This window comes from Lacerta agilis, chromosome 12 (assembly GCF_009819535.1).
Source record: "Lacerta agilis isolate rLacAgi1 chromosome 12, rLacAgi1.pri, whole genome shotgun sequence".
Lineage (NCBI taxonomy): Eukaryota > Metazoa > Chordata > Lepidosauria > Squamata > Lacertidae > Lacerta > Lacerta agilis.
In genome coordinates this window covers 55,284,018-55,309,842 of record NC_046323.1, presented here as the reverse complement: position 1 = coordinate 55,309,842, position 25,825 = coordinate 55,284,018, and the positions used below count along the sequence as shown (strand labels likewise).

The window sequence follows — 25,825 nt, the reverse complement described above, 5'->3', positions numbered from 1 at the left end:
GGTCGAAAGGACCTCAGCACCTAGGAGTTGGCTCCTAGGAGCAAAAGATTCCTTCATTGAAGAGGGTTGGACTAGATGACCCTCGGGTCCTTCCCAGCCCTACAATTCTGCGAAGTAAAAGCCTGCTGGTTTCTCCCAGGCTGCAGGATGGTGTGTGTGTGTGTGTGTGTGTGTGTGTGTGTGTGTGTGTGGCAGGCTGTCTGTCCAGCCCAACTGGCAGAAGTGGACGGTCCTTAGTGAAGCCCTTAAGAGCACCGGAAGAGTCTCGACTACGCTACCTCTTGGGGACGCGGGAGACCGGCTGGAGTCGGCTCTCCATGGGGGTTCATTTCTGGGGAGAACTTCGCGAAGGCGGTTGGGGGGGGGGAGACGGAGTATCCGGTGAGCAAAGCCCTTCGGCGCCAGCAACCTCACAGAACATAAAGCCAAAAAAAGGGGAATAGCTGAATTGGGGGCGAGGGAGAGAAGCAATCCGACGTCGCGGGCAGGGAAAGGTTCGGGGAGCCCATCTTTGCTTCCCCCTGCGAGGATTTAGGGTGCCCAGAACCAGCCGCGCTGCGCTGACACCACAGTTTCTGGCGAGCAGAGAGTGACCCTTCAGACGGGAGAAGCGCTCCGACGGCGCAAACCTTTCTCTCTGTCGGCGCGCACTCTGCACAAGCTCTGCGGCTCCTTTTTTGCGCGCCCGAGAAGGTTAAGCTTGAAGAAAAAAGGCGGCGGCGGATCTGTTTTCGGGGAGCGGCAGCGGAGCGCCGCGCCGTCGGGGCTGTCCTTGCGTGGGTTGGGCAGCGCCCTCCCCGCTGGAGGGCGGGCAGAAGCGAGCGGGAGCGTCTTTGCCAGGCTCGGGGCTACGGGCGGAGGAAGCCAGCGGGGCAGGACTGAGGCGCTGGCCGTCGCTCGACCGTCGAGGCGCCTCCATGCGGCGCTGCTGCCGCCGCTGCCACTACCGCTGCCGGACGGAGCCGCGGAGCAGCGGCGGGACATGCGCGCGCGCCTCCTCGGGCTGGGGCGCCGCCGCCACCGCCAGCCTCGCCGCCCGCCCGCCTTCCCCGCCCCCGGCGGGGGACGCCGCGCGGCCGAGGGATGCGAGGGCCCGTCGTCTCCCACCTCCTGCTCGGCGTGCTGCTCAGGTGAGACGGAGGGTGGGACGGGGAGCGTCTCCTGTCGGGGCCGCAGCTGCAGGGAAGAGGCACTTTGCACGTGCTCAGAGGCGCACTGGTATTTTCCAGGTGGCAGCGCATACCAGGCGCCGGGGCTGAGAGCTGGCGCTCGAAACCGGTTCGGGGGCTCAAATCAAGTGCCAAACGGCCCCGCCCCCCCGCCTCACTTTCCTTCTTCGCCTTCGTTTCCCGCAGCTGCCTCCCAGCCGCCCCCCTCAGCTCCTTCCCCTCCTGAGCCGACTTTGGAGCCTAAGCCCCGCAAAGAAATCACGAGAGAGTCTCTCTCCCCCACCTTCACCACCAGCTTAGCCGGCAGATCTCCACAGTCCCAGCCCCCACCTCGCTTCCAGATCTGCTTGGATCTTTGGGGGGGGGGCTTCCTGCTTGCACTCGGACTGCGGGGGCGGCGGGTTGTGAAGCTCGGGAGGGAGGGAGGGAACGAGCGAGGCCTCTTGGTCCTTCTCGGGGGAGAATTTTAGCACCAGCCGCTTTTCACTGCCGGGGGGGGAGAATACCCTTTGCTGGGCAAGAAGGCTCTGGGGACCGGATCCCCCTCAGAGACTGGCGGCGGCAGGGGGGGCTTAGCTCTCAGGCTCGGGGAGGGGTCTGAAGGAGAAGGAAGTCGTTTCACCTGAGCTACTAGGCCTGGTTCTCTCCCGGGTCCGAGCAAGCAACACTTCTCCGGTCAGGAGGGGGACCAGAGAGGCCACTCCAGCAACGAAGCGCCTCTTTGGAGTTGCCAGTGCCCCAGGGTGGGATGAGCGTTGGGGAGGGGTATATTTCTGGCATGGCGAGTGCTCATAAGAGGAACTGACAGCATTCCTGGGTTTAGGGGAGCACAGAGGTGCAGCGGCAGCAAAGCAGCGGGGTCCTTGGGGTGGAATGGGGGGGGGGGCGTGCAAGAAGATCAATGTCCCTTATCCTCTTTGCACTGGCAGGTCCCAGCATCGTCCCACAGGCATTCCAGCTGTGGGGAGAGCAGCGCTGGGGGAAAACTCCTTTAAGCGTTCCGTAGTGTAAGAGCCTGGTAGATGTTTTCAGGACTGTCCAGCACCCCGTGAATATTTCAGATCCCCAACTTGTCAGCCCCGGGTTTCCAGGGAAGCGCTTGGAAAGCTGAGCCCAAAAGCCTGCAGGGAGGTCAGGCGCAACCGCCGCCCCCCCTTTCACCTGCAGTCTGGGCTTGTTCCGCTCTGCAAATTCGCCAGCTGTCTCTAACATAGCAACCATTTCTACACACGCAGGCGGACGGTGCAGTTGTGAAGTGTGGGAATAGCCGAGGAGGTTATTTTTGACCTGGAGCAACCTCTGCCCATTGTCTGGACTTAAAGCTCAAGGTTTGAGGGAGAGGCCCGCCTGCCAGCGACACTGAGATTTGGGGGTTCAGACCTCCCCAAGAATGCAACACACAGAGAGACCCCAGCTAAGCCGCCCCACCACCCTCATGGAGGGATGCACTGAAGATAACCCAAATCTTTCCCAAGCTATGGTGCAGTTCTTGCATTCCAATGAGTGTGGGGCTACCCCCGTGAAGGCCCCGCGGCTACTGCAGGGGTGACAGCAGACCGCCAGGTTTCCTGGCTCTGTGGGACTGCCTGATATGGGGCTTGGCTGTTGCCCCGGGATCCTCTTGCAGGTGGATTTGGAGTGAAGGGAAGGGACCACCTTGCTTGTACAAAGGTACATCCATCTGGGTGGGCACAGGAAGCAGGATCTCTCTCAGCTCTTCCAGGAATCCTCACTAGCCCTGTCCCTCGCCTCCTCAGCACAGTATCTCCTGCCTGCTGTGTCCACTGGGAGTGATATTAGGTTTGCCTGAAGGCACTAAATCAGGTGAAGGTAGTCGATGGGTCTCCATCCCTCAGTGAGTCAGGGACTTCCCCTGCATGCAAAGACAGATTCGGGCTGACTGAGTGGACGAGACCAAGACGTGGGTCCAATGGTCAAGAAGGCGGTTTCTGCAGGGGCTCTGGGGGGAAGTGTGGGACAGGTGGGGCTCGTCCACATGGAAAGGGTGCCCATCTGGGAGAAAGAAAACTCTGATCATAAACATCCGCTGCCTTGTGGGATATCTTCGGAAGAAGAAAAGGCTAAGGAGGAAACCCTACAGAGATCCAGAGTGGAGTCCCTAAGACTGTTGGATGGTGCCTTGTACGCCTCCTTCCAGTAACTCCTGCAGCCCAGCTGGTGCCAAACGTCTTGCTCTGCCTTCTTTGGACCCCATCAGTGAGGCCCAGAGGGGGGTCTTGTTATATGGGCAGCCCAGGACCTCCAAACACTGGCCAAGCTTGCGTCCCGGGGAAGTCACTTCGGTGCTGCTAACACAGCAGTTCGACTTTAGATGCACGGGTGCCAATAACTGAAGCTCTTAGCCCCTTGCGTGCTTCTCAGCTGGACTGGCGGCAGATGCTCCTATCCTCAGACTGGGTCAAAAGGGAAAGGCATGGGCGGAAATGGGACCCCCACTTCTGGCGAACCTCGAGGGCTTGAGAGAGACTCCAGGCACTGTGCAGCCAGGCAGCAAATGGTCCACACTTCCTGTCGCTGTTTTCTGATCCCTCCTGCTCAGCTCAGAATGGTACAGCTCTCCCCCACCCCCTGGGATGCAGGGGTCTTGGCCTACAAGGGCTCACCCACCCAACTTCTGCCAGGGGGGACACCAGCCTTTTCAGGCAGCACTGGCCCAGTAACGGAGCAGGGTCACTGGAGACACATCCAGCTCAGATATTTTTGCTTGTTGCGTTTATGTAGATGTCATTTATTGATGCAGAAAGAGAGAGGAGAATGTATATCCCACATGCTGCCAAAGCCTCAATTGGCTTGTAAGTTACTCCAGATCTTCCAGCCCCCCAAAGGGAGGGGAAGGGAGCTGTTCTTGCCACAGACCAAAACCTCCAGGGGCCCCGCTCCACTCTGGATTCCGCAGGAGCCTTGGCGAGCGGAGGATGAGTTGGACGCAAGTGCTGCTGACCTCCCGCAGCGCTTGCTTTGCTGACCTTGCAGAGGAGCTGCTGCGCTTGTTAAAATGATTTGGCCTCCCAGGATCTGCGAAGCCTCTTTTAACAAGGTACAGTAGTGTCTTGCAATGTGCTTTTCCAGTCTAGCCAGCGCAGTCCTTTCCTGGGAGCTCCCTCCCTTTTAATGGACAAGCATTTTCACGTGGGGAATCGACGGCAAATCCTTGGGCAGCTCTTGGGGAAGGGGGCATTTAGGAGAAGTGTGGAGAGCTCGGCTGGCTGGAGCGTGGCGATGATAACGCCAAGGTTGTGTTATCATCTGATCCTCGTTTGGGACGGCTGAATATCTATTCCTGCATTGCAGAGGGTTGGACTCGATGATCCCCAAGGTTCCTTCTAACTCTATGATTCCATGAGTGGGTGGCGGGGTGACGGGACTGAGAGCCTGGCCTTAGGGACAGAGGCAGAACTAGCTCTCCAGCGCCCAGAGCGGCGCACATGCTGTGCACCCAGGGACAGGGCCATGGGGTGGGGTGAGCATCCCAGGGGGAAAGACGCCCATGGGGGGTGGAGCGAGCCACCCACTGCGGGTTACTTTCTGGCCGGGGGGGAGGAGCCATGCCACTTTGCCAGCACCTCCCTTCCCTTCCTCCCTTCCCTCTTCCTTTTAGCAGCTCAGGGGAGGCTTCCCCCCATGGTGTGCCGCCCACCCACAACTCCCAAGCCTCCCCCAGCTGCCAAAATGAAGGGGGAAGGGTGGAAGGCCACCAGCAAGGTGGTGCAGCTCCACCCCTTCCCCTGACGGCTCGGGGGTAGGTCTGGGAGTCACGGGCAGGCGGCGCGCCAAATGTCACCCCCCTCAGTGATGACACCCGGGTCAGACCACCCCCACCACCCCTTTCCTCTGCCCCTGCTTAGGTACAGGCAGAGCCTAGGCTCCTCGGAGTTGACAAATGGGGGGGGGGTGCACAGGGAGGGACCAGCAGCTGGCCAAAGAGGGGAAAACTATAGACTTATTCACAGTATCTATAGCCCTCTCTGAGGGACCCAGGTGGCGCTGTGGGTTAAACCACAGAGTCTAGGGCTTGCTGATCACAAGGTCGGCGGTTTGAATCCCTGCCACGGGGTGAGCTCCCGTTGCTCAGTCCCAGCTCCTGCCAACCTAACAGTTCAAAAGCACGTCAAAGTGCAAGTAGATAAATAGGGACCGCTCCAGCGGGAAGGTAAACGGTGTTTCCGTGCGCTGCTCTGGTTCGCCAGAAGCGGCTTGGTCATGCTGGCCACATGACCCGGAAGCTGTCTGCGGACAAACGCCGGCTCCCTCGGCCTACAGAGCGAGATGAGTGCCGCAACCCCAGAGTCGGACACAACTGGACCTGATGGTCAGGGGTCCCTTTACCTTTACTATAGCCCTCTCTACACTGAATTCTCCCCACTCCCAAGAGTGGGGAGTAAAGCAATGAAAACAAACAGAAGAACAATTTACAAAATCTTTTAAACAGGTCCATTGAAAAACTAAACAGCATCCTCTTTGTCTGGGGGGAGGGGGGAAGTGGGGGGGAGCGCTGCCTGCCTGCCCCTTTCAAGCACAGCTGGGAAGAGGCCTCTGCAGGCTGGGCACACTCGGAGGAAGGTGGGCTGGTGACGGGTGACAAAGAGAGACTGCAGTGTCCCACAGTGCCCTCTTGCCTGGGGATGGACAGGGAGCGGGCAGAGAGCAACACACCCCCAGGAGTGACAGCAAACTCCCTTGGGGGGTGGAAAGGTCTGCTCTTGCCCTTGCAGCTGCACAAAGACCTCGAGGAACTGGAGGAGGAGGAAGATGGCATCTCCATAAAAATAAAAAAAAGGCTGCCAAGACTGATGTCCAGTTTTTGCAGTGCTGGTTTCCTTAATTTGCCAAATGACCATCATAATTCCAAGCAGAGCTCTGGGGAAACACCCCTTGTTTCATGGAGAGAGCCAGCACAAGGCCTCGCAGGCGAGATGCAAGCTGGGCACAGACTGGCAGCAAAGGGGGAACCTTTGCCCCTCTGGATAACTCTCCCCGCCCTGCTGTTGGGATGTGAAGAGATGCCAGGATCTAATTATCCTTCCTTCCTCACATTTGTGAGCTCAGCAGAGTGCCATTCCTTTGCAGCTTAAAAAGGGAAGCTTAGATAATTTAGTTTCAGCCTTTTAGTTTAAACAATCCAAAATGCTTAAACACCATCACTGCAGATGGTGACAGCAGTCATGAAATTAGAATACGCCTGCTTCTTGGGAGGAAAGCAATGACAAACCTAGACAGCATCTTCAAAAGCAGAGACATCACCTTGCCGACAAAGGTCCGTATTGTTAAAGCTATGGTTTTCCCAGTAGTGATGTATGGAAGTGAGAGCTGGGCCATAAAGAAGGCTGATTGCCGAAGAATGGATGCTTTTGAATTATGGTGCTGGAGGAGACTCTTGAGAGTCCCATGGACTGCAAAAAGATCAAACTTATCCATTCTTAAAGAAATCAGCCCTGAGTGCTCACTAGGACAGATCCTAAAGTTGAGGCTCCAGTACTTTGGCCACCTCATGAGAAAGGAAGACTCCCTGGAAAAGACCCTGATGTTGGGAAAGATGGAGGCACAAGGAGAAGGGGACGACAGAGGATGAGATGGTTGGACAGTGTTCTCGAAGCGACTGGCATGAGTTTGGCCAAACTGCGAGAGGCAGTGAAGGATAGGCGTGCCTGGCGTGCTCTGGTCCATGGGGTCACGAAAAGTCGGGCATGACTGAATGACTGAACAACAACAACAACAGATCCAAAATGCTTAAGGCAGACTGGGTTCTCCTGGTATATTTCCCCCTTTTCTCCCCCTTAAAACAACAATCACACAAACAGTCTTATAAAAGGAAAAAACAACAACAACATTTCCTCGCTCAGAATACTTGTTGAAGAGTAACGGATGCGGCAGCTTTGTTCAGGCAGGCTTAAGATGGTAATTCAGATACCAAGACATGCTTAGGTCTAGCTTAAGATGGAGTCTGAGTTAGAGCTCAGATTTAGCAAATGTTCTCACATTTCTCGCTTGGTGGAAAGTGCTGAAACAGAGAACCTGTGCCCAGGGAGGTAAGATAATATATCTGGCTCTGCCTTCCCTCTGTCATGGCACAGTGGGGGTCCCGTCTCTCACAGAGGGGACAAAGGGAGTAGCTTGAGTGGCACCAAGAGGTTAAACTATTTATTTTATGCCCCCCCTTTTCCTCCAAGGAGCTCAAGGTGACATACAAAGCTCTCTTTGTCCTCATTGATGTGGGAATGCTTAGGAGTGTGGATGAGTATATATTACTTTATATATATCATCCCAGCTTGTGTGAGCAAGCTCCAAACTTAGCAGAGTTACCTTCCCTTTTAAAACACAGCAGAAAACGGTTGCATAGGCTTGCTAAAGCCTCTTGAACAAGTATATATTCCTGGTATATTCCCCTTGTTCCCTCTTAAAAGTAAAGACACAACACAGTACTGTTTATAAGATATAAAAGAGTTTACTTACAGTCATCCATGAGTTACAGTACAGGCTCAGAGAGGGAGACAGGCTTAGATAAATGTATTTACATGTAGTGAAGCTGATTCCATAGGGGAACAGGCTTCACCTGTGCTCCTCTCAACTGCAAGCCAAGAGGGCATCCTGCTTCTTCAAGAGACGAGGCAAAATGGTGACTGTTCCCTGGGATCTTGTTCCCAGGTAAGACCACACCTACTTCTGGTCAGAGAGGAAGTTAACTCAGTCCAGGTAGTAGGAAGTTATGCCTGGAGGACTGAGTTACCTTCATGTCCACTCTAGCAATGTTGTGTTTGGCTGCTCTGTGTTTAAATCCCACAATTGAACCATCACAACAACCCTGCAAGGTAGGTTAGGATGAGAGGCAGTGACTGGCCCAAGGGCAAGCTTCATGGCTGAGCGGGGATTTGAATGCTCTCTCAGCTCCTAGTCTGACGCGCTAACCACTGTACCACACTGCTGCCTTCTACCTCTGCGTGTTGAGGCACCTAAACCCAGCAGGGCTGAATGGCGACAGGCAGCCCAGATGATGCCAGCTCCAATTTCCCAGAAGTGGGGTGTGTGTGTGTGTGTGTGTGTGTGGAGAAAAGTGCGGTTCAGGCTGCTGACATCCCTCTTTCTCTCTCCCCCCCCCAGACTGGTGTCAGGGAAAGGAGAAGCAAAATCTGCCTCACGGAGCCCCCCGCAACCAATGTCTCCCTCTGATTTCCTGGACAAGCTCATGGGCCGGACGTCGGGGTACGATGCCCGCATCAGACCCAATTTCAAAGGTAAAGCAGGACTTTGCTCACATCCTTCCCATCCTTGGAGGCTGGAAGTTTGAAAGATAGCCAGGGATGCAAAGCCCCTCCCTGCCTCCTCCCCACACAAAAAGGGAGACACTAGAAGACAGGACTGCCGTTTCCTGGGTGGAAGTGGGGGAGTGTCACCCCTGAGAATTATATTGCAAGACTCCTGGTGTTGGATAGATTTAGATGAGTGGGAGAGGATATTTTATTTAGTCATTATCCTTTCTCTTTCTCACTTCTGTGAGAATGTAAATACCTGTATTTTTTTTTAGCAGAGTTAAAATCACCGCCTGTGCACAGCTTATCTCTAGAAGCTGTTAGGATAAGGCTGCATGACATTCAAGAACAATTATTTCCAGTAGCACCTTAGAGACCAACTGAGTTTGTTCTTGGTATGAGCTTTCGTGTGCATGCACACGAAAGCTCATACCAAGAACAAACTCAGTTGGTCTCTAAGGTGCTACTGGAAATAATTTTCTATTTTGTTTCGACTGGCAGACCAACACTGCTACCCACCTATAATTAGAACAATTATGATATCCAAGGATGGTCAAGGGGGCAGACTTGGATTATCTGCTCCTGTTCATATTTCCCTCTTAACAAAGAAATCACTCTTAGGCTGTTCAGTAAAACAAGGAAATATAAGGTTTACTCACATCAAAGGTCTTGCCAGGATTCATCACATACAGTGATGAAAACCAGACAGGAAGCAATACTTAAATATTACAAACATCCATAGTCCAGTTCAAAATGGAACGTGCTCTCCAGAGGAGAGTTTACAGAGAACCTGCACCCTTGCAGGAGAAAGTGTGTGCAGAGACAGGAAAAGGAAATATTAAGTTTCTATTGTTCTCCTTCCTGCCACTAAAGTTCAGAGGCCATGACATCACCGATCCCCTGTTTGTGACTATCTCGGAATCATGCATTTGGGATTTGGCTGCACATCCTCTCGCACCTGGGATCATTGGAAAGACCAGTGACCTGTATAAGGCAGGTCTCTCCTCAAGGTGGACCAATGCTCTGACTTGGTCGAAGGCGGCTTCGAGTTGCCCCCGGGCCCCTTGTCAACTCACCTGTGCTTTCCCATTGGCTTACAGGCCCGCCCGTCAACGTGACATGCAACATCTTCATCAACAGTTTTGGTTCGGTCACCGAAACAACCATGGTGAGACTGACTGCTCGTCTGGCCCCAAGCGCAAGGGCCCTCCTCTGCCCTGGGGCTGGTTGGGCAGCGATCCCTGGGGGTTGTGGCTGCTGTTTCCTTGGAGGTTGATGGGGGGAGAGGCAGGGAGAGGAAAGTGGTGGAAAAGGTGGAGGTTCAGGTGATGAGGACAATTGGGAAGAAGCCAGAGAAGAGCCTTGTGGCATGTACATAAGAACACACAAGTAACCCTGTAGCTGCATCAAGCCCATGGTCCTCCTAGTCCAGCACCCTCACTTATACGGGTCTTAGTCTATCATAGAATTACAGAGTTGGAAGGGACCACGAGGGTCATCTAGTCCAACCCCCTGCAATGCAGCAATCTTTTGCCCAATGCGGGTCTCGAACACGCAACCCTGTGATTCTGAGTCTCAGGCCCTACCAACTGAGCTACGATGGGCACAGTGGCCAACAAGAAGCCTGTGGGAAACCTGCAAGTAGGATACGATCATAAGAGCTCTCTCCCACGGGATGGAGATGGCCCGCGGGTCCCTTCCAACTCTACAGCATTGATTCTCCCCTCCTGTGGTTTCCAGCAACTGGTATTTGAAGGCATTCCCGCCCCTAGGCATGGAGGGAGTGCATAGCCAATAGCCATTGATAGGCAGGAGTGCCAGAGCCTTCCACCAAATCTCTTCCCAGCTTGCTCGCTCGCTGGCTTCCTTCTTCCCCACCTCCCACCTGCCTTGCTCACTCCTGGGCCAGGATACCAGAGGCCCTGAACCAGCACTGCACATGGATGCATGTGTGTGTCTGCAGGTGCATGCCTGTGCCATGTTGCTTGCCCCCGCCCCCGCGTGTGACTGCTCCTCTCTGCTCTCAAGGACTACCGCGTCAACGTCTTCCTGAGGCAGCAGTGGAATGACCCCCGCCTGGCCTACCGGGAATACCCCGACGACTCCCTGGACCTCGACCCCTCCATGCTGGACTCCATCTGGAAGCCGGATTTGTTCTTTGCCAACGAGAAGGGCGCCAACTTCCACGAGGTCACCACCGACAACAAGCTCTTGCGCATCTTCAAGAATGGCAATGTGCTCTACAGCATCAGGTGGGCCGAGTGGCGCCTTGCACGGGCTCTCCCTGCTGCCACTCGGAAGCAGGGCAGGGCCCGACGCAGACCCCTTGACCCCCTCCGCTACAGTGTGGTGTAGTGGTTAAGAGCGGTAGACTTGTAATCTGGTGAACTGGGTTCGCTTCCCCGCTCCTTCACCTGCAGCTGCTGGGTGACCTTGGGCCAGTCACACTTCTTTGAAGTCTCTCAGCCCCACTCACCTCACAGAGTGTTTGTTGTGGGGGAGGAAGGGAAAGGAGATTGTTAGCCGCTTTGAGACTCCTTCGGGTAGTGATAAAGCGGGATATCAAATCAAACTCCTCCTCCTCCCCCCCTTCTTCTTCTTCCTCCTCTGCCCTCCCCTCCCAGGCTGACACTAATCCTCTCCTGTCCCATGGACCTCAAGAACTTCCCGATGGACATCCAGACCTGTACGATGCAACTGGAGAGCTGTGAGTACCAGGGCCAAACCTTTTCGTGGTGCCAGGTGCAGCACAGTCGCTGCACCTGCAGTCTATGTTTAGAGACGAGGAGGAAGGATGGTGCCCAAATTGTTGCCAGTGAGCTGCACTGAGTGGTTGGCAGCTGGGCAGTGGAAGGGCTGCCAGCTGAGTCCAGGGGTGTTGAAGGAGAGGTTCTGTAAGGCCAAGCAGACTCTGGCGGTGGGAGAGTCCATTACAAAGCAGCTCTTGTGTTTCTCAGAAAGCAATGATGCCTTTGGCGGTGGAGTTGGAGGAGCAATTCAAGGGGAAAGGGAACACGTCTCTCTCCCAGCAGCCAGCAAGGGAGGTCAGTGGAACTTGTAGTCGAGCATCATCCGGAGAGACACAGGGCTGCCTCCCCTTTGCTATGGGGTGGGAAGGTGGCTGGTGCTGAGCAGAGGAAGAGGCAGTGAGCAAAGGGCTGCCCCATGGAAGATGGAGCAAGCTTGTTTCCTCCTGCTCTGGGAGGTAGGACTCGAACCAGTGGCTTCAAGTTACAAGAAACTAAACACCAGGAAGCGCTTTCTGAGAGTTAAGAGTTGTTTGACAGTGGAACCGACTCCCTCAGAAGGTGGTGGACTCTCCTTCGTTGGAGATTTCTAAGCAGAGGTTGGGTACAGTTACAGGTGGGTAGCCGTGTTGGTCTGCCATAGTCAAAACAAAATAGAAAATTCTTTCCAGTAGCACCTTAGAGACCAACTGAGTTTGTTCTTGGTATGAGCTTTCGTGTGCATGCACACTTCTTCAGATACACTGAAACAGAATATTGGCTAAATATTGAATATCTGAAGAAGCGTGCATGCACACGAAAGCTCATACCAAGAACAAACTTAGTTGGTCTCTAAGGTGCTAATGGAAAGAATTTTCTATTTTGTTGGGTAAAGTGTTAGATATGGAAGCTAGGAGCTCAATGGCACCTTAAACCGAGGTCATGGGTGCAATGGCGGAATGTTTTAATAACAAGAATACAAAGCTGAAAATGAATGAACTGAAGCTAAAATATTATGTTCACATGGTCTAGTCCTTACCCTGCCCACCCCCCTAATATTCTTAAGAGGGTCTTCTCCAGTCTTCAGAGAGTAGCTGGAAGTGGGGAGGCGGAAAAAGGTCCTCCTTTCCTTCCACTCTGCAGTTTTAATCTGAAATCTTAGGTGCAGGACTGCACCCAGAGCTCAGAAACTGCTCGTGCTAATGAAATTCCCTGTTGCAAAATGCGCCTAGAACAACGGGAGTTTCGAACACTGGTTAGGTAGTTACCCGTCATGGATGCTTTAGATGAGATTCCTGCATAGCAGAGGGTTGGACTAGATCATAGGTTCCCAAGCTTATTTGGCCTAGTGCCCCCTTTTCAGAAAAAACAACAACTCAGTGCCCACTGGCACTGAATGCACAAACAGAAAGATGCTGTGACAAATTTGCTTTCTTTTTACATATCTATATTTCTGGCAAGTCCTAAGTAGGTAAATCACGCTGACTTCAACTCTATGTAAGCATCATTATGCAACAAATGAAACATGTACAACTGGTTTTTCAAAATTTTATTCTCTTCTCGTCTTTCTTCGTGCTTTATTCAACGCCCGCCCCCTTGCACTCGAGGCTACTGCCGCTCCCTGGATCGTTCCAGCGCCTCCCAGGGGGTGGCATCACCCACTTTGGGAAACGCTAAACTAGATGACAAGGGATGCGGGTGGCGCTGTGGGTTAAACCACAGAGCCTAGGGCTTGCTGATCAGAAGGTCGGCGGTTCGAATCCCCGCTCGGTCCCTGCTCCTGCCCACCTAGCAGTTCGAAAGCATGTCAAAGTGCAAGTAGATAAATAGATACCACTCCAGCGGGAAGGGAAACGACATTTCCATGCACTGCTCTGGTTCGCCAGAAGTGGCTTAGTCACGCTGGCCACAAGACCCGGAAGCTGTATGCCGGCTCCCTCAGCCAGTAAAGCGAGATGAGCGCCGCAACCCTAGAGTCGTCCGCGACTGGACCTAATGGTCAGGGGTCCCTTTACCTTTAAACTAGATGACCCTTGGGGTCCCTTCCAACTCTACCATTCCATGATTCTGTGAATGCCTTGTGGTTTGGGGGAGGATGCCTGGCAGCACTTGTGGCTTTGTGCAGAGGGCTGGAAGACTATGGGATGCCCTGCCCCTCCCTCCCTCCCTCACCCTGCTGCCTTTGCCTTATAGTTGGCTACACCATGAATGACCTGATCTTTGAGTGGGTGAAGGAGCAGGAAGCCGTGCAGGTGGCCGAAGGCTTGACACTCCCTCAGTTCATTTTGCGGGATGAGAAGGACCTGGGCTATTGCACAAAGTCCTACAACACAGGTAACCAGCCTCCCTCGGTCGGATGCCTCAGCCCCTCCATTGCCCCAGCACAGAATGAGCCCCTTCCCACCCACAAGGCTGCCCACTCGTTTGCCAATGGCGGGCATCTCACCCTCCTGATGTTTCCCCCTCTTTCTTCTTGATTTCCTGAATCTGCTTTTTTTTTTTAACGGATCCCAATCTTGTACAGAATCTTTTAAATTGATGGGATCAGATCTGCATATTTGACTGGTTTTTGCAAACCATCCAGGGGGACTTGGTCCATGGACAGTCTAGGAACGGCAGAAATAAAGGAAATAAAGAGGGGAATAACCTCTTTATGAACGGACCTTATGAGGAACCCCCACAACCTTTGCAACCTCAGCGTTGTCTCATTGGCACTCTCTTTAAATGTGTGTGTGTGTGTGTATTCAGCTTTTCATCATTAACATCATTCAAACTTAAATTCAGCAATATTTATACATTTGCGGGATTCCCTGAAACCCCTGGACTTTCCTCCTCCCCCTTCTGGTTTTCCTCAAATACATTTTTAAAATTTTGACTGCATCCAATTGCATATATCCAACTTTAATCAAATCCTAATTTAACCCCTTACCAGTTAAAAATTACAAGTGCTACATCAATCCTGCTAATGTCTTTAAATTTTTACGTTGTTCCTTAATACACTCTATAAATTTATGCCATTCTTTTTTAAATTTGCTGTTATCTTGGTGCCCGAACTTCCCAGACATTTTCGCCATTTCTACATAGTCCATCATTTTCACTCTCCACTCTTCCTTGGCTGGTGTTTCCTCTTCCTTCCATCTCTGGGCAAAAAGCATTCTTGCAGCTGTCGTTGCATACACAAACAGTCTATTTAAGTCCTTTGGTATTTATTCTCCTGTAATGCCTATTTGAAAAAGCTTCCTTTTTTTAAAAAATAACAAGTTATCTTAAACGTTCTTTTCAATTCATTATATATCATTTCCCAGAATGCTCTAGCCTTTTTGCACGTCCACCACATGTGATAGAATGTGCCTTCATTCTCTTTATACTTCCAACATAGGTTGATAATGTTTTTGTACATTTCCGCTAATCTTGTGGGAGTCAAATATCATCGGCACATCATTTTCATATAGTTTTCTTTCAATGCACAGCATGCTGTAAATTTCAAATACTCCTTCCATAATCTTTCCCAATCAGCAGCGTCTCATGGGTGGGTGCAGGGCCAGATTTAGGTTTGATGAGGCCCTAAGGTGCTCCTGAAGGTAAAGGGGCCCTTTATATGTCCAGCTGTCCTTTGTCAACAACAAATTGCTGCTGTTTTTGTGTCGAATATATGCTATAGGATCATTTATGGACCTCATAGGTATCTAGAGCCATTTGCGCAAAACAAAATATGTATTTTATCAAAATAATTGTTGAACTGAAATACAATTCAGAAGAAGTATATTAATTGTAAAATACAATTAAGAAGTATATTAATAGTGAAATAATTATTAAGCTCTAACTTAAAACTATTTTTTATTCATAACAAACTTAATAATGCAAACACATTGGCATTTGGCGATAACAAAAGTTCCTTTAGAAACACACTTTACAAACACTCGTAATCTAGTCTCTAGAAACTTTTTACAGATGGGTAGCCGTGTTGGTCTGCCATAGTCAAAACAAAATAAAATAAAAAATTCCTTCCAGTAGCACCTTAGAGACCAACTAAGTTTGTTCTTGGTATGAGCTTTCGTGTGCAGGCACACTTCTTCAGAACACGAAAACTCATACCAAGAACAAACTTAGTTGGTCTCTAAGGTGCTACTGGAAAGAATTTTTTATTTTATTTTGTTTTGTCTAGAAACTTGCTATAACATGAAATAATAACAGCAAACCAGTGATATTTTAGGGAGCAGGCGGGGCCCATGACTTATATCATAGGAGCCTACACAACACACAAACACTGTTGTTGTATGTAGGTTTTATCTTGTTTGTTTTTTATCTTATATTTTGGAAATGTACATCCAGTCCCCCCCCCCTTTAATTTTTTTTAAAGGGGAAAGAGAGTGGGGCCCTGAGCTATAGCTTTTTTAAGCTTATACATAAATCCGGCACTGGGCACGCTCTGTCTTTTCCCTTGCAGGGAAGTTCACCTGCATCGAGGTGAACTTCCACCTGGAGAGGCAGATGGGCTACTACCTGATCCAGATGTACATCCCCAGCCTCCTCATCGTCATCCTCTCCTGGGTCTCCTTTTGGATCAACATGGATGCTGCCCCAGCACGGGTGGGCCTTGGCATCACCACGGTGCTAACCATGACCACGCAGAGCGCGGGATCCCGGGCGTCTCTGCCAAAGGTTGGTGCTGGCAAGTGGTTTGAAGGGGGAGGGGGAGAAATAGAGATCTCCAAAGGTGTGGGGTGTGAAACACGGGAGCAGTGAAGTTACAGGTGGGTAGCCGTGTTTTGTTTTGGGAGCAGACAAGTACAACATCCCTAGAGTGGACATAGAAGGGGATGTCTGGACCAGCCAGTTGGAACTTCCTGTTTCTCCTGGGCTGGGACAGACTTCCTCTACATGTGACTAGAGGTGGGTGTGGCCTCACCTGTGCAGGTAAAAGCATAGGGCTGGGCGCCATCTCTCTCTCTTAGACTATGCTAGACAAGGAAGGATCATATGCTTAGCTAAAGATGCTCTTGGCTTCCAGCCAAGAGAGGACAAAAGAACTATCTCCCTTAGTTCTCCAACTGTATGTAACATTTCTAAGCTAAGTCTGCCTTCTGGGATCCTATTGTGAACAGGTTGATATGTGAGTAAACTCTTTTTATACTTTTATAGAAGACTGTGTCGTGTCTTATCTTTTAGGAGGGAATAAAGGGGGAAATACCAGGACAATATTATTATAGAGGCTTTAGCGAACCTGAGCAAACGCGTCCGCTGTAAGTTTAAAAGGGGAATGTAAACTCCGCCGATTTCTGAAACTTGTTAACACAAGTTGGAATAGGATATAATAAAATAATATATCCTCTCCTGCATCCCTGAACGTTCCCACAAAAGGAGGGAGGCAAGCGTGCCTCTCCAGTCCCCAAGATGGTGTCTTGCAAATATTTGTTTCATTATTGCATTCCTTTCCCTCCAAGGAGCTCAAAGCGTCATACGTGGATTTCGAGGAGCAGGAGAGGATGTTTTCTTTAACCATGCTCCTTCCTCTTTCTCACTTCTCTGAGAATGCAAATCTCTATTTCAGCAGAGTTAAAATCACCATCCTGCGCAGCTTATCTCTGGAAGCTATTAGGACAAGATTGCATAACCAAAGATACTTTGTCAGTGACAGAAAAAAAGAGAGGTTTATTATTTATTCATCACACCCACCACATACCTTTTCTCAAGGTAGTGTACATAGTTCCTAGAATCATAGAATATTTTTATTTTGGCAGAAAAGACAATGCAATTATTATAGCCAGTTACATTTTCATACATTATTATATAGATATGTGACATTATTATCCTAATACATATATGCTTATTAAAAACCTACTATATTTTGTATAAACTCATTCCAAATGTAAATATATTTCTGTGAACAAAGTCTGTGTCTACACGCAATCCGTTCACAAGTTGAGAGTGTTGTCATGTTGTCAGTCCATTGACTGAAGAGGGTCAGATCTTTATTCTTCCCATTCATCTGTATAAAATGAATTGCAGAGTTGGAAGGTACCCTGAGGGTAATCTAGTCCAACCCCTTGCAATTTAAGGAGGATGTTAGAAGGTGTGCAGATAAGGGCAACCAAGATGACCAAGGGTCTGGAAACCAAGCCTGATGAGGAACGGTTGAAGGAGCTGAGTATGTTTAGCCTGGAAAAGAGGAGAGAGGAGATTGGATGTTGTTTTTGTTTAGTCGTTCAGTTGTGTCCGACTCTTCGTGACCCCATGGACCAGAGCACACAAGGCAGTCCTGTCTTCCACTGCCTCCAGCAGTTTGGTCAGACTCGTGTTGGTAGCTTCAAGAACACTGTCCAACCATCTCATCCTCTGTCGTCCCCTTCTCCTTGTGCCCACCATCTTTCCCAACATCAGGGTCTTTTCCAGGGAGTCTTCTCTTCTCATGAGATGGCCAAAGTATTGGAACCTCAGCTTCAGGATCTGTCCTCCCAGCGAGCACTCAGGGCCGATTTCCTTGAGAATGGATAGGTTTGATCTTCTTGCAGTCCATGGGACTCTCAAGAGTCTCCTCCAGCACCATAATTCAAAAGCATCAATTCTTTGGCGATCAGCCTTCTTTATGGTCCAGCTCTCACTTCCATACATCACTACTGGGAAAACCATAGCTTTAACTATACAGACCTTTGTCGGCAAGGTGATGTGTTTGCTTTTTAAGATGCTGTCTAGGTTTGTCATTGCTTTTCTCCCAAGAAGCAGGCGTCTTCTAATTTCGTGACTGCTGTCACCATCTGCAGTGATCATGGAACCCAAGAAAGTAAAATCTCTCACTGGATTGCATAGCTGTCTTCAAATATCTCAAGGGCTGTCACATGGAAGAGGGAACAAGGTTGTTTCCTCCATCTCTGGAGGGTAGGACTCGAACCAATGGCTTCAAGTTATGAGAAAGGAGGTACCGACTAAACATCAGGAAGAACTTTCAGACAGTAAGAGCAGTTTGACAGTGGAACGGTCTCCCTTGGGAGGTGTTGGACCCCCGTTCCTTGGAGGTTTCTAAGCAGAGGTTGGATGGCCATCTGCCATGGATGCTTTAGCTGAGATTCCTGCTTTGCAGGGGGTTGGACTAGATTGACCCTTCCAGTTCTAGGATAATTTTATTCTAAGACACTGTGGGACATTCAGGTGCTCCTGCTGAGTAGGGGACCAGATCCGCAAGGGGGCTGGAGTCTTTCAAGACAGGCCCTGCCTAGCGATCCACTTCTGAGGGGCCACCCCCTCTCCCTTCCTCCTTCGCAGGTCTCCTACGTCAAAGCCATTGACATCTGGATGGCTGTCTGCCTCCTCTTCGTCTTCGCCGCCTTGCTGGAGTATGCCGCCGTCAACTTCGTCTCCCGCCAGCACAAGGAGTTCATGCGCTTGCGCCGAAGGCAGCGGCGGCAGCAGATGGTGAGTAGGCGGATTGACACCCCCCCCACCCCACCTGCCTCGCCCCCCACCTTGGCTGTCTTCTTGATGGAAGGGGGCGATTCGCTGGCTGTATTCCCAGCTACTCTTCTCAGCCCAGACACAATGGCCATGATCCTGGGTTGGGGAAAGGGATTGGTGGGCAGGATCAGGGCCTCCCTTCTCAAGTGGCAATAGCTGAACCATCCTCTGCTGCCTTCCCTGCCTGCAGGGTTGCTCAACCCCTTCCTAATGGAGTAGGATTGGGTCCACTTGCCCTCCTTCCCAGGTTGCTGGCCCTGCACTTTTTTTGAGAGTTGCCCAGGATGTGGCGGGGAGGGGGCTCTAGCCCAAACTAGCATGTTGAGAAACAGATGGCTCTGAGAAGATATTTCAAGGCCTCCCACCTGTTTTGCAGGTGTTTTCGTTTAATCAGGTTCACCAAATCTGCCCCGAGTCTCTGTAGCAAATGCAAAAAACCAAAACAGGTTTTGAATCTGATTTGACACCCTCACCATTGGCTGCTGCAACCAACTCCCAAGAGTTTTCAAGGTCTAGCTGGAGTCTTTCATTCTGAACCACGAGGATAAATCTTTATTTTGAGGGGAAGGGCTGTAGCTCAGTGCATGCAGAAGGCCACAGGTACAACTCCCAACGGCTTCTCCAGGGAGGGCCAGGTGTATCAATGCAATTTGTTCCTTTTGGGGATCCTGTTCAGTGAGCCGAATCACCTGGAAAATCTTCCAGAATCTTCTTCCTCAGTCCAGTTCATCTGTTGGTGAATTCCCATGTGGGAACAAACAACCTCACCCATTCTAGTCCTGCTTAAAGTATTTATTGAAAAACTAACATTACAGCTACTGGTCTAAGGAAAATAAAGTAAAACTATGCACAGAGAATCCTTCCTCCTCTCTGCTCTTTAGCTGTCTGGACAGAGAAACAGCCAAAATCCTCTCATTCAGAGCCTGTCTAATAAATAAGTCTGTTGCTAAGGAAACCCTGTTGCTGGGATAAAACTTGTTGCTAGGGGCAAAACTATGTAAGGATCATTTCAAGTCTGTTTTTAGACTACACTAACAGGGAGAAGATCCTTGATCTGAGAGCTGCGGCCATTCAATGATTGGAGCTGTAAGAACGTAAGAATGGGGGACAATCTGGCTTGCCATTAGTACATGTGAGAAGACTCTAGGGGGTCTTGGTAGACTCCAAGCTTAACGTGACTCAATAGTGAGATGCAGCAGCAGCAAAAACAAGGTTGGGTGCCCATCTGTTATGGATGCTTTAGTTAAGATTCCTGCCTTGAAGAGGGTTGGACCAGCTGACCCTCAGGGTCCCTTCTAAACTCTGCGATTCAACGATTCTATGATTCTGTGAGCAGGATGAGATGTTGCCCAGCTGGAGGGAGCATCTCTGAGCAGGTGCAGAGTGCAAATGGCCTTCTCTAGCTGCAGCAAAGCCAGGCACAGACCTAGAATTCAGAGGAAGCACCTACCTGGGCTTGACTGCAGGGTTCCCAGGTGGGTTTGTACCCCCAGAGATAAAGCCTCAGGTCTTGTGTGTCTGCGAGACTGTGTTGCTGCTGCTTCCTCCTCCCACCCCCTCCCCTTCTCCTCAGCCCCCTTTTCCTGAGTCAGTGTCCACCCCCCACTGTAACCATCTCATTTGTAGAGGCTCACACTTTAATAAACGAAATCAACAGGAAAAGCAAACGTTGAAAGCACATTTTTAAAAGCACATTTGCATAGGTTGGCTTCTTTGGTGCCGATCCATTTCCGGGAGTTGCAAGGAAGGGCCAGGGAGGCTGAAGGACCCTGGGCAATCCTGCTCAGCCCCTTTCTCCTCACCCACCTCACCCCATGCCCATCTTTTGAGACGTCACCGAGCCTTGACTTAAACCCTCCCAGTTCTGTATCTGCAGCTTTAAAAGCTAGCCACTTGGCAAGCCGAGACGGAATCATAGAATCGTAGAGTTGGAAGAGACCCCCAGGGGTCATCGAGTCCAACCCCCTGCGATGCAGGAATCTCAGCTCAAGCATCCCTGACGGATGGCCATCCAAACTCTGCTTAAAAACCTCCCAGGAAGCAGAGTCCACCACCTCCCAAAGGAGTCCATTCCATGATTCAGTGGCTCTTCTGATGTTGAGATGGAATCTCCTTTCTTGTCATTTGAATCCATTGGTTCAGGTCCTACCCAGGTGTGTGTGTGTGTGTGTGTGTGTGTGTAAATGATGCTGCCATCCCACAAGCTCCCACAAAACCTTGCCTTTCATCCTCCTCCATTCCCCTACCTGCCTATCTTGGGAGCTCCTGAATGGCTGGTTTGTGCGAATGTGCCCTCAAAGCCCACACACCATTTTGAGGCCTTCGTTGGAGGCATTGTGTGTTTGTTTGTGTGTGTGGTTGTGTGTGTGTGTGAATGAGGGTTGTCCTTGGGTGGAACGGACTCCCTTGGAAAGTGGTGAACTCTCTCATTGGAGGATTTTAAGCAGAGCTTGGATGGCCATCTGCTTGAGTTGAGATCATTGCAGGTGGTTGGGCGAGATGACCCTCAGGGTCATCCAACTCAACAACGCTATGATTCTGCGATTCCAGGCCACCCACCAGGGCCTTTAAGCCCCACTGCCTTTTTGCTGCCAGCTTCCAAAGAGGAGAGGGTGGGCATGCCAGGCACCTGGGAGGTCTTCCCTGTCTGTTCTGTGCAGGCCTCTTGTTGAATGATGGGACACACCTGGGTGTTCTGTGCATGTGTGAGTCCACCCAGAGGACTGTAGTCAACCAAGCTCTCTAAGAGGAGACCTGTTGGGCCAGAGCGAGCCACGCCTATGGGCATCAATGGACAGACCCATTGCACGGGCTCCCGCCCAGAGTCCCTGTGTGCCAGCCGAACCCTCGGTCATCCACTCTCCTGTTTCTGTTTGATCTGCACTCCCTGCTGGATTGTAAAAGGGTCTGAACAGCCAGACGCCCAGCTTGGAGTCCCTACGGCAGCTGGAGGTCACGCCCAGCAGCGAGTCCACCTGCGAGACCCTCTCTCAATTCGGCAGCACCGACTCCAGGGTAAAGAGCAAGCACACACCCCTTCCCTACACCCTGACCCCACCCCACAGATCTCCTGCTCTCAGCCGGACACCCTTCGCCACGCCAACCCTCGTGTTTTCCCCCTCCCTCTGTCCCTTGCACCGCCTTCCCCATTGCATGTGAGAAACCCACCCTGCAGTGTTGCCCACAAATGCACAGCACCCCCTGTACGTGTGGGAGCAAAGGGGGTTTGCTGGCGATGGGGTCAGCAAACAGCCCTTGGAAGCCAAAGGGGCCCAGAAGGAGAGAGGGTTGGATTTGCTGGAAGCAAGCTTAGGAGAACCGAAGGGCAGCTGTTACCAGGGCATGCACGCATTCTGAATGGCACAGAGCTCTTCATCAGACACACACTATAGAAGCTGGAAATAGAGAAGGCTGCAGCCCCCATTCACACGCTCTCATGGGATGCGTATAGAAATAAGGAGATAATATATTTGTTAGATATTATCCTTCCTCACTCACATTTGTGAGTTCAGCAGAGGACATCCCCTTTGCTGCAAAAAACAAGGAAGCTGTTGATAAACTAGTGCTAGCCCTTTAATTTAAGCAATCCAGGATGATTTATCACAGATTGGATTTCCTGGTATTCCCCCTTTTTCTTCCTTAAAACAATAAACACACAAAATACAGGATGGGTGACACCTGGCTTGAGAGCAGTACATGTGAAAAGGATCTAGGAGTCTTGGTAGACCATAAACTTGACATGAGTCAACAGTGTGATGCAGCAGCTAAAAAACCAATGCAATTCTGGGCTGCATCAATAGGAGTATAGCATCTAGAGCAAGGGAAGTAATAGTACCACTGTATTCCGCTCTGGTCAGACCTCACCTGGAATACTGTGTCCAGTTCTGGGCACCCCAGTTCAAGAAGGATACTGACAAGCTGGAACGTGTCCAGAAGAGGGCAACCAAAATGGTCAAAGGCCTGGAAACGATGCCTTATGAGGAACGGCTTAGGGAGCTGGGTATGTTTAGCTTGGAGAAGAGAAGGTTAAGGCATGATATGATAGCCATGTTCATATATATAAAATGATGTCATATAGAGCAGGGTGAAAGGTTGTTTTCTGCTGCTCCAGAGAAGCGGACATGGAGCAATGGATTCAAACTACAAGAAAGAAGATTCCACCTAAACATTAGGAAGAACTTCCTGACAGTGAGAGCTGTTCTATGATTCTATGAAAGCAGTATTCTTATTTGTAAATATAGATTTACTCACCCAGTTTCACAGCAGCAGTCTTGCACCAGGCTTGAAAGGTAGTTACAGACACATATGGTAGTTTTGATTAAAATGGAGTTTGAGCTATGCCTCATACTCAACGCATGTCCTACATCCCTAGTCATTGAAGAGAAGAGATGAGTGAGATCAGAGATCAGGAATCAGTGAGCGAGCAGGCCGGGGATGTGACCAGCTTATATAGACTTCTCACCTTTACCTGGCTAGACACAGTGAGAGTGGCTCTCCCAGGGAGGATTTCCTGTAGAGATTCAACTTCCCTTGTGTATGCCTTTCTAGCAAACACACCTTGTTGGTTTCACTGCCTTGTAGACATCCCACCTACTCTGCTGTGGCATGTCTCCGGCATTACCTCGAAAGCAATTGCGTCCCGTTAGTTTCAGTGCCCTGGTTCAAGCCACCATCCTTTGAGGAAGGATTTTGGGCTTGAGCATCGAGGCACCTCCTGTCCTGTAGACAAGACGGAGAACCTTTAAGCCGCGACTACCCCTCCAAAGCAATGACCACAGCTCCCTGGGCCGCTCCTTCCCTTTCTCTTTCCCCAGGAGGAAGAGGTTGTCCGTGAGAGCCGCTTCTACTTCCGGGGCTACGGCCTGGGCCACTGTCTGCAGCACATGAAGGACGGTGGGGCAATGGAAAGTCTTGACATCTACAGGCCACCCCCTCCCACCTCGCTCCTGAGGGAGGACGAGATGCTCCGGAGGCGCTACCTGGACAGGGCCAAGCGCATCGACACCATCTCTCGGGCGGTCTTCCCCTTCACCTTCCTGGTCTTCAACATCTTCTACTGGGTGGTCTACAAAGTGCTTCGCTCAGAGGACGTCCACCAAGCCACACCCTGAGCTCTTACCAGGACTCGGAAGCCAAGCCACAAGGACCTTGGGAGCTGCATTCTGTCTGGCGTTCACCTTGCAAAGCATTGGGATGTTGATCTCTCTCTCCCCACACACCCTTCGTGTTTCCTGGACACAAGTTTCCCAGTGCTGGCCAAGGAAGTTGGCGAGCTGTGCATGGCATGATGAGGTCCAAAGCAGGGCTTGCTCCCACTTCTTCCTCCAGTACCTCCACCACCGGAGCATGGCATTTAAGGGTGGGGCGTGTTTCTCAAAGTTCTGGTGTTCCTGCCCCAGGGATTTTAAGGTTCCACCAGCCTGCTGGAGGCACCAGCGTTTCTACTCTAGACCTGTGTTGCTGTTCCTTCGCCCCAACAAGGAGGTGGGAGAGTCAGTGGGACCCAGTTTTCCAGCTCTGTAGCACCGCCACCCTTGCCATCTAACCCACAATCCCACCAATACTTAGCCAGCATGGTCCAACAGAGGATCTTCTTCGAGGAGCGCATTTCCCAGTCACACAGCATGGTCCTTACATCATCTGGGCTCCTGCCCTGCATTAGTAGCATGGATATGTCTTGTAAGCAACGTCACTTCCTGCGATCTCCCCAGCACCAACACTACCCATAGATCTGGAAGAGCAACCAAACCGGCCGTGGTGCAGGGGGTCTGGGTTGGGGGACTGGGACATGGTACAGATATGAAGGTCCTTAATGACAAGGCAGGTGTGGCCAGTTCTTGATGGTCTAGATCCTGCCCAGAAATGGAGACAAAAGGAAGGCACAAGTAATGCAACTCTATCTCGCTGTGTGTGTGTTTATACTTTTTAGAAATGTTCAACTGCTGCTTGGATGGACTATGAGAGAAATGTTTTGGTGTCCTCCTTCAACGCAGTTCAGTTCTTCTTTTTTTGAGGGGGGGGGTAACATAGTTTTTATTCCTTTTCATCTTTAAGCTGTTTATCATGGTTGCATTGAGATATATCTTTGTTTACATTAGAGCATATGACATGCAACAATTACGTAAAATTAAAATTAAAACAACAATAAACACACAGGCAAACGTTTCTGACAAAGTCGTGTCAAAGTGTATATACCAAAAGTACGACAATTACTACAGATATGAAATGGTGCAAAGTAACGGGGACAATAAGAGGTATTTTGTATCAATAACAATTAGAATTTATAGGAATTTATAGGAAAGGGGTAGCAGAAAAATCAAAATATGTACTTCATGCACGCTAGACTGTGCTGTAAACTTTGGGTACAGTTCTTCCATATGCCTCTTTATTTGTGTAATCAATAAAGTCACATCAGATTGCATAAAAATCGCCATGATTCTTTTGCCCTCTTGCTACTTGTAATTTTTGTGGCGGTTTTCCCAATCCTGTTGTTTGCCAGATTGCATTAGGCTATTGGTCCATAGTCAATAATTAATTGTAATGATTTCCATTGCAGCAGCTAAAAAAGCCAATGCAATTCTGGGCTGCATCAATAGGAGTATAGTGTCTAAATCAAGGGAAGTAATAGTACCACTATATTCTGCTCTGGTCAGACCTCACCTGGAATATTGTGTCCAGTTCTGGGCACCACAGTTCAAGAAGGATACGGACAAGCTGGAAGGTGTCCAGAAGAGGGCAACCAAAATGGTCAAAGGCCTGGAAACGATGCCTTATGAGGAACGGCTTAGGGAGCTGGGTATGTTTAGCCTGGAGAAGAGAAGGTTAAGGAGTGATATGATAGCCATGTTCAAATATATCAAAGGATGTCATCTAGAGGAGGGAGAAAGGTTGTTTTCTGCTGCTCCAGAGAAGCAGACACGGGGCAATGGATTCAAATTACAAGAAAGAAGATTCCACCTAAACATTAGGAAGAACTTCCTGACAGTGAGAGCTGTTCGGCACTGGAATTTGCTGCCAAGGAGTGTGGTGGAGTCTCCTTCTTTGGAGGTCTTTAAGCAGAGGCTTGACAGCCATCTGTCAGGAATGCTTTGATGGTGTTTCCTGCTTGGCAGGGGGTTGGACTGGATGGCCCTTGTGGTCTCTTCGAACTCTAGGATTCTATGATTCTATGATTCCATGTCCTGGCAATGGTTGTTCTTGGAGTGGTTAATGGATG

General features: G+C 50.5%; 1 protein-coding gene across 2 annotated transcripts; it reads left to right on the top strand.

The window, feature by feature from the left end:
• Positions 1-1,030: 1,030 nt before the first annotated feature.
• LOC117056192 (glycine receptor subunit alpha-4) lies at positions 1,031-25,038 on the top strand. Of its 2 annotated transcripts, XM_033166378.1 has the most exons (10): positions 1,031-1,130; positions 8,286-8,419; positions 9,535-9,602; positions 10,463-10,686; positions 11,059-11,141; positions 13,354-13,494; positions 15,608-15,822; positions 18,421-18,570; positions 21,514-21,624; positions 23,424-25,038. In XM_033166378.1, the coding sequence occupies exons 1-10, from the start codon at positions 1,084-1,086 to the stop codon at positions 23,718-23,720; spliced, it is 1,470 nt and encodes a 489-aa protein (XP_033022269.1). In that variant the 5' UTR covers positions 1,031-1,083; the 3' UTR covers positions 23,721-25,038. The 2 variants fall into 2 exon arrangements, with proteins under 2 accessions (XP_033022269.1, XP_033022268.1); XM_033166377.1 differs by lacking the exon at positions 21,514-21,624.
• Positions 25,039-25,825: the final 787 nt, after the last annotated feature.

Bases quoted from the DNA above. Each gene is read 5' to 3' on its own strand.
- LOC117056192 (XM_033166378.1), top strand. From the start codon at position 1,084: ATGCGAGGGCCCGTCGTCTCCCACCTCCTGCTCGGCGTGCTGCTCAG. The intron at 9,603-10,462 runs GTGAGACTGACT...TCTGCTCTCAAG, and splicing joins CGGTCACCGAAACAACCATG to GACTACCGCGTCAACGTCTT. The intron at 21,625-23,423 runs GTAAAGAGCAAG...CTCTTTCCCCAG, and splicing joins TCGGCAGCACCGACTCCAGG to GAGGAAGAGGTTGTCCGTGA.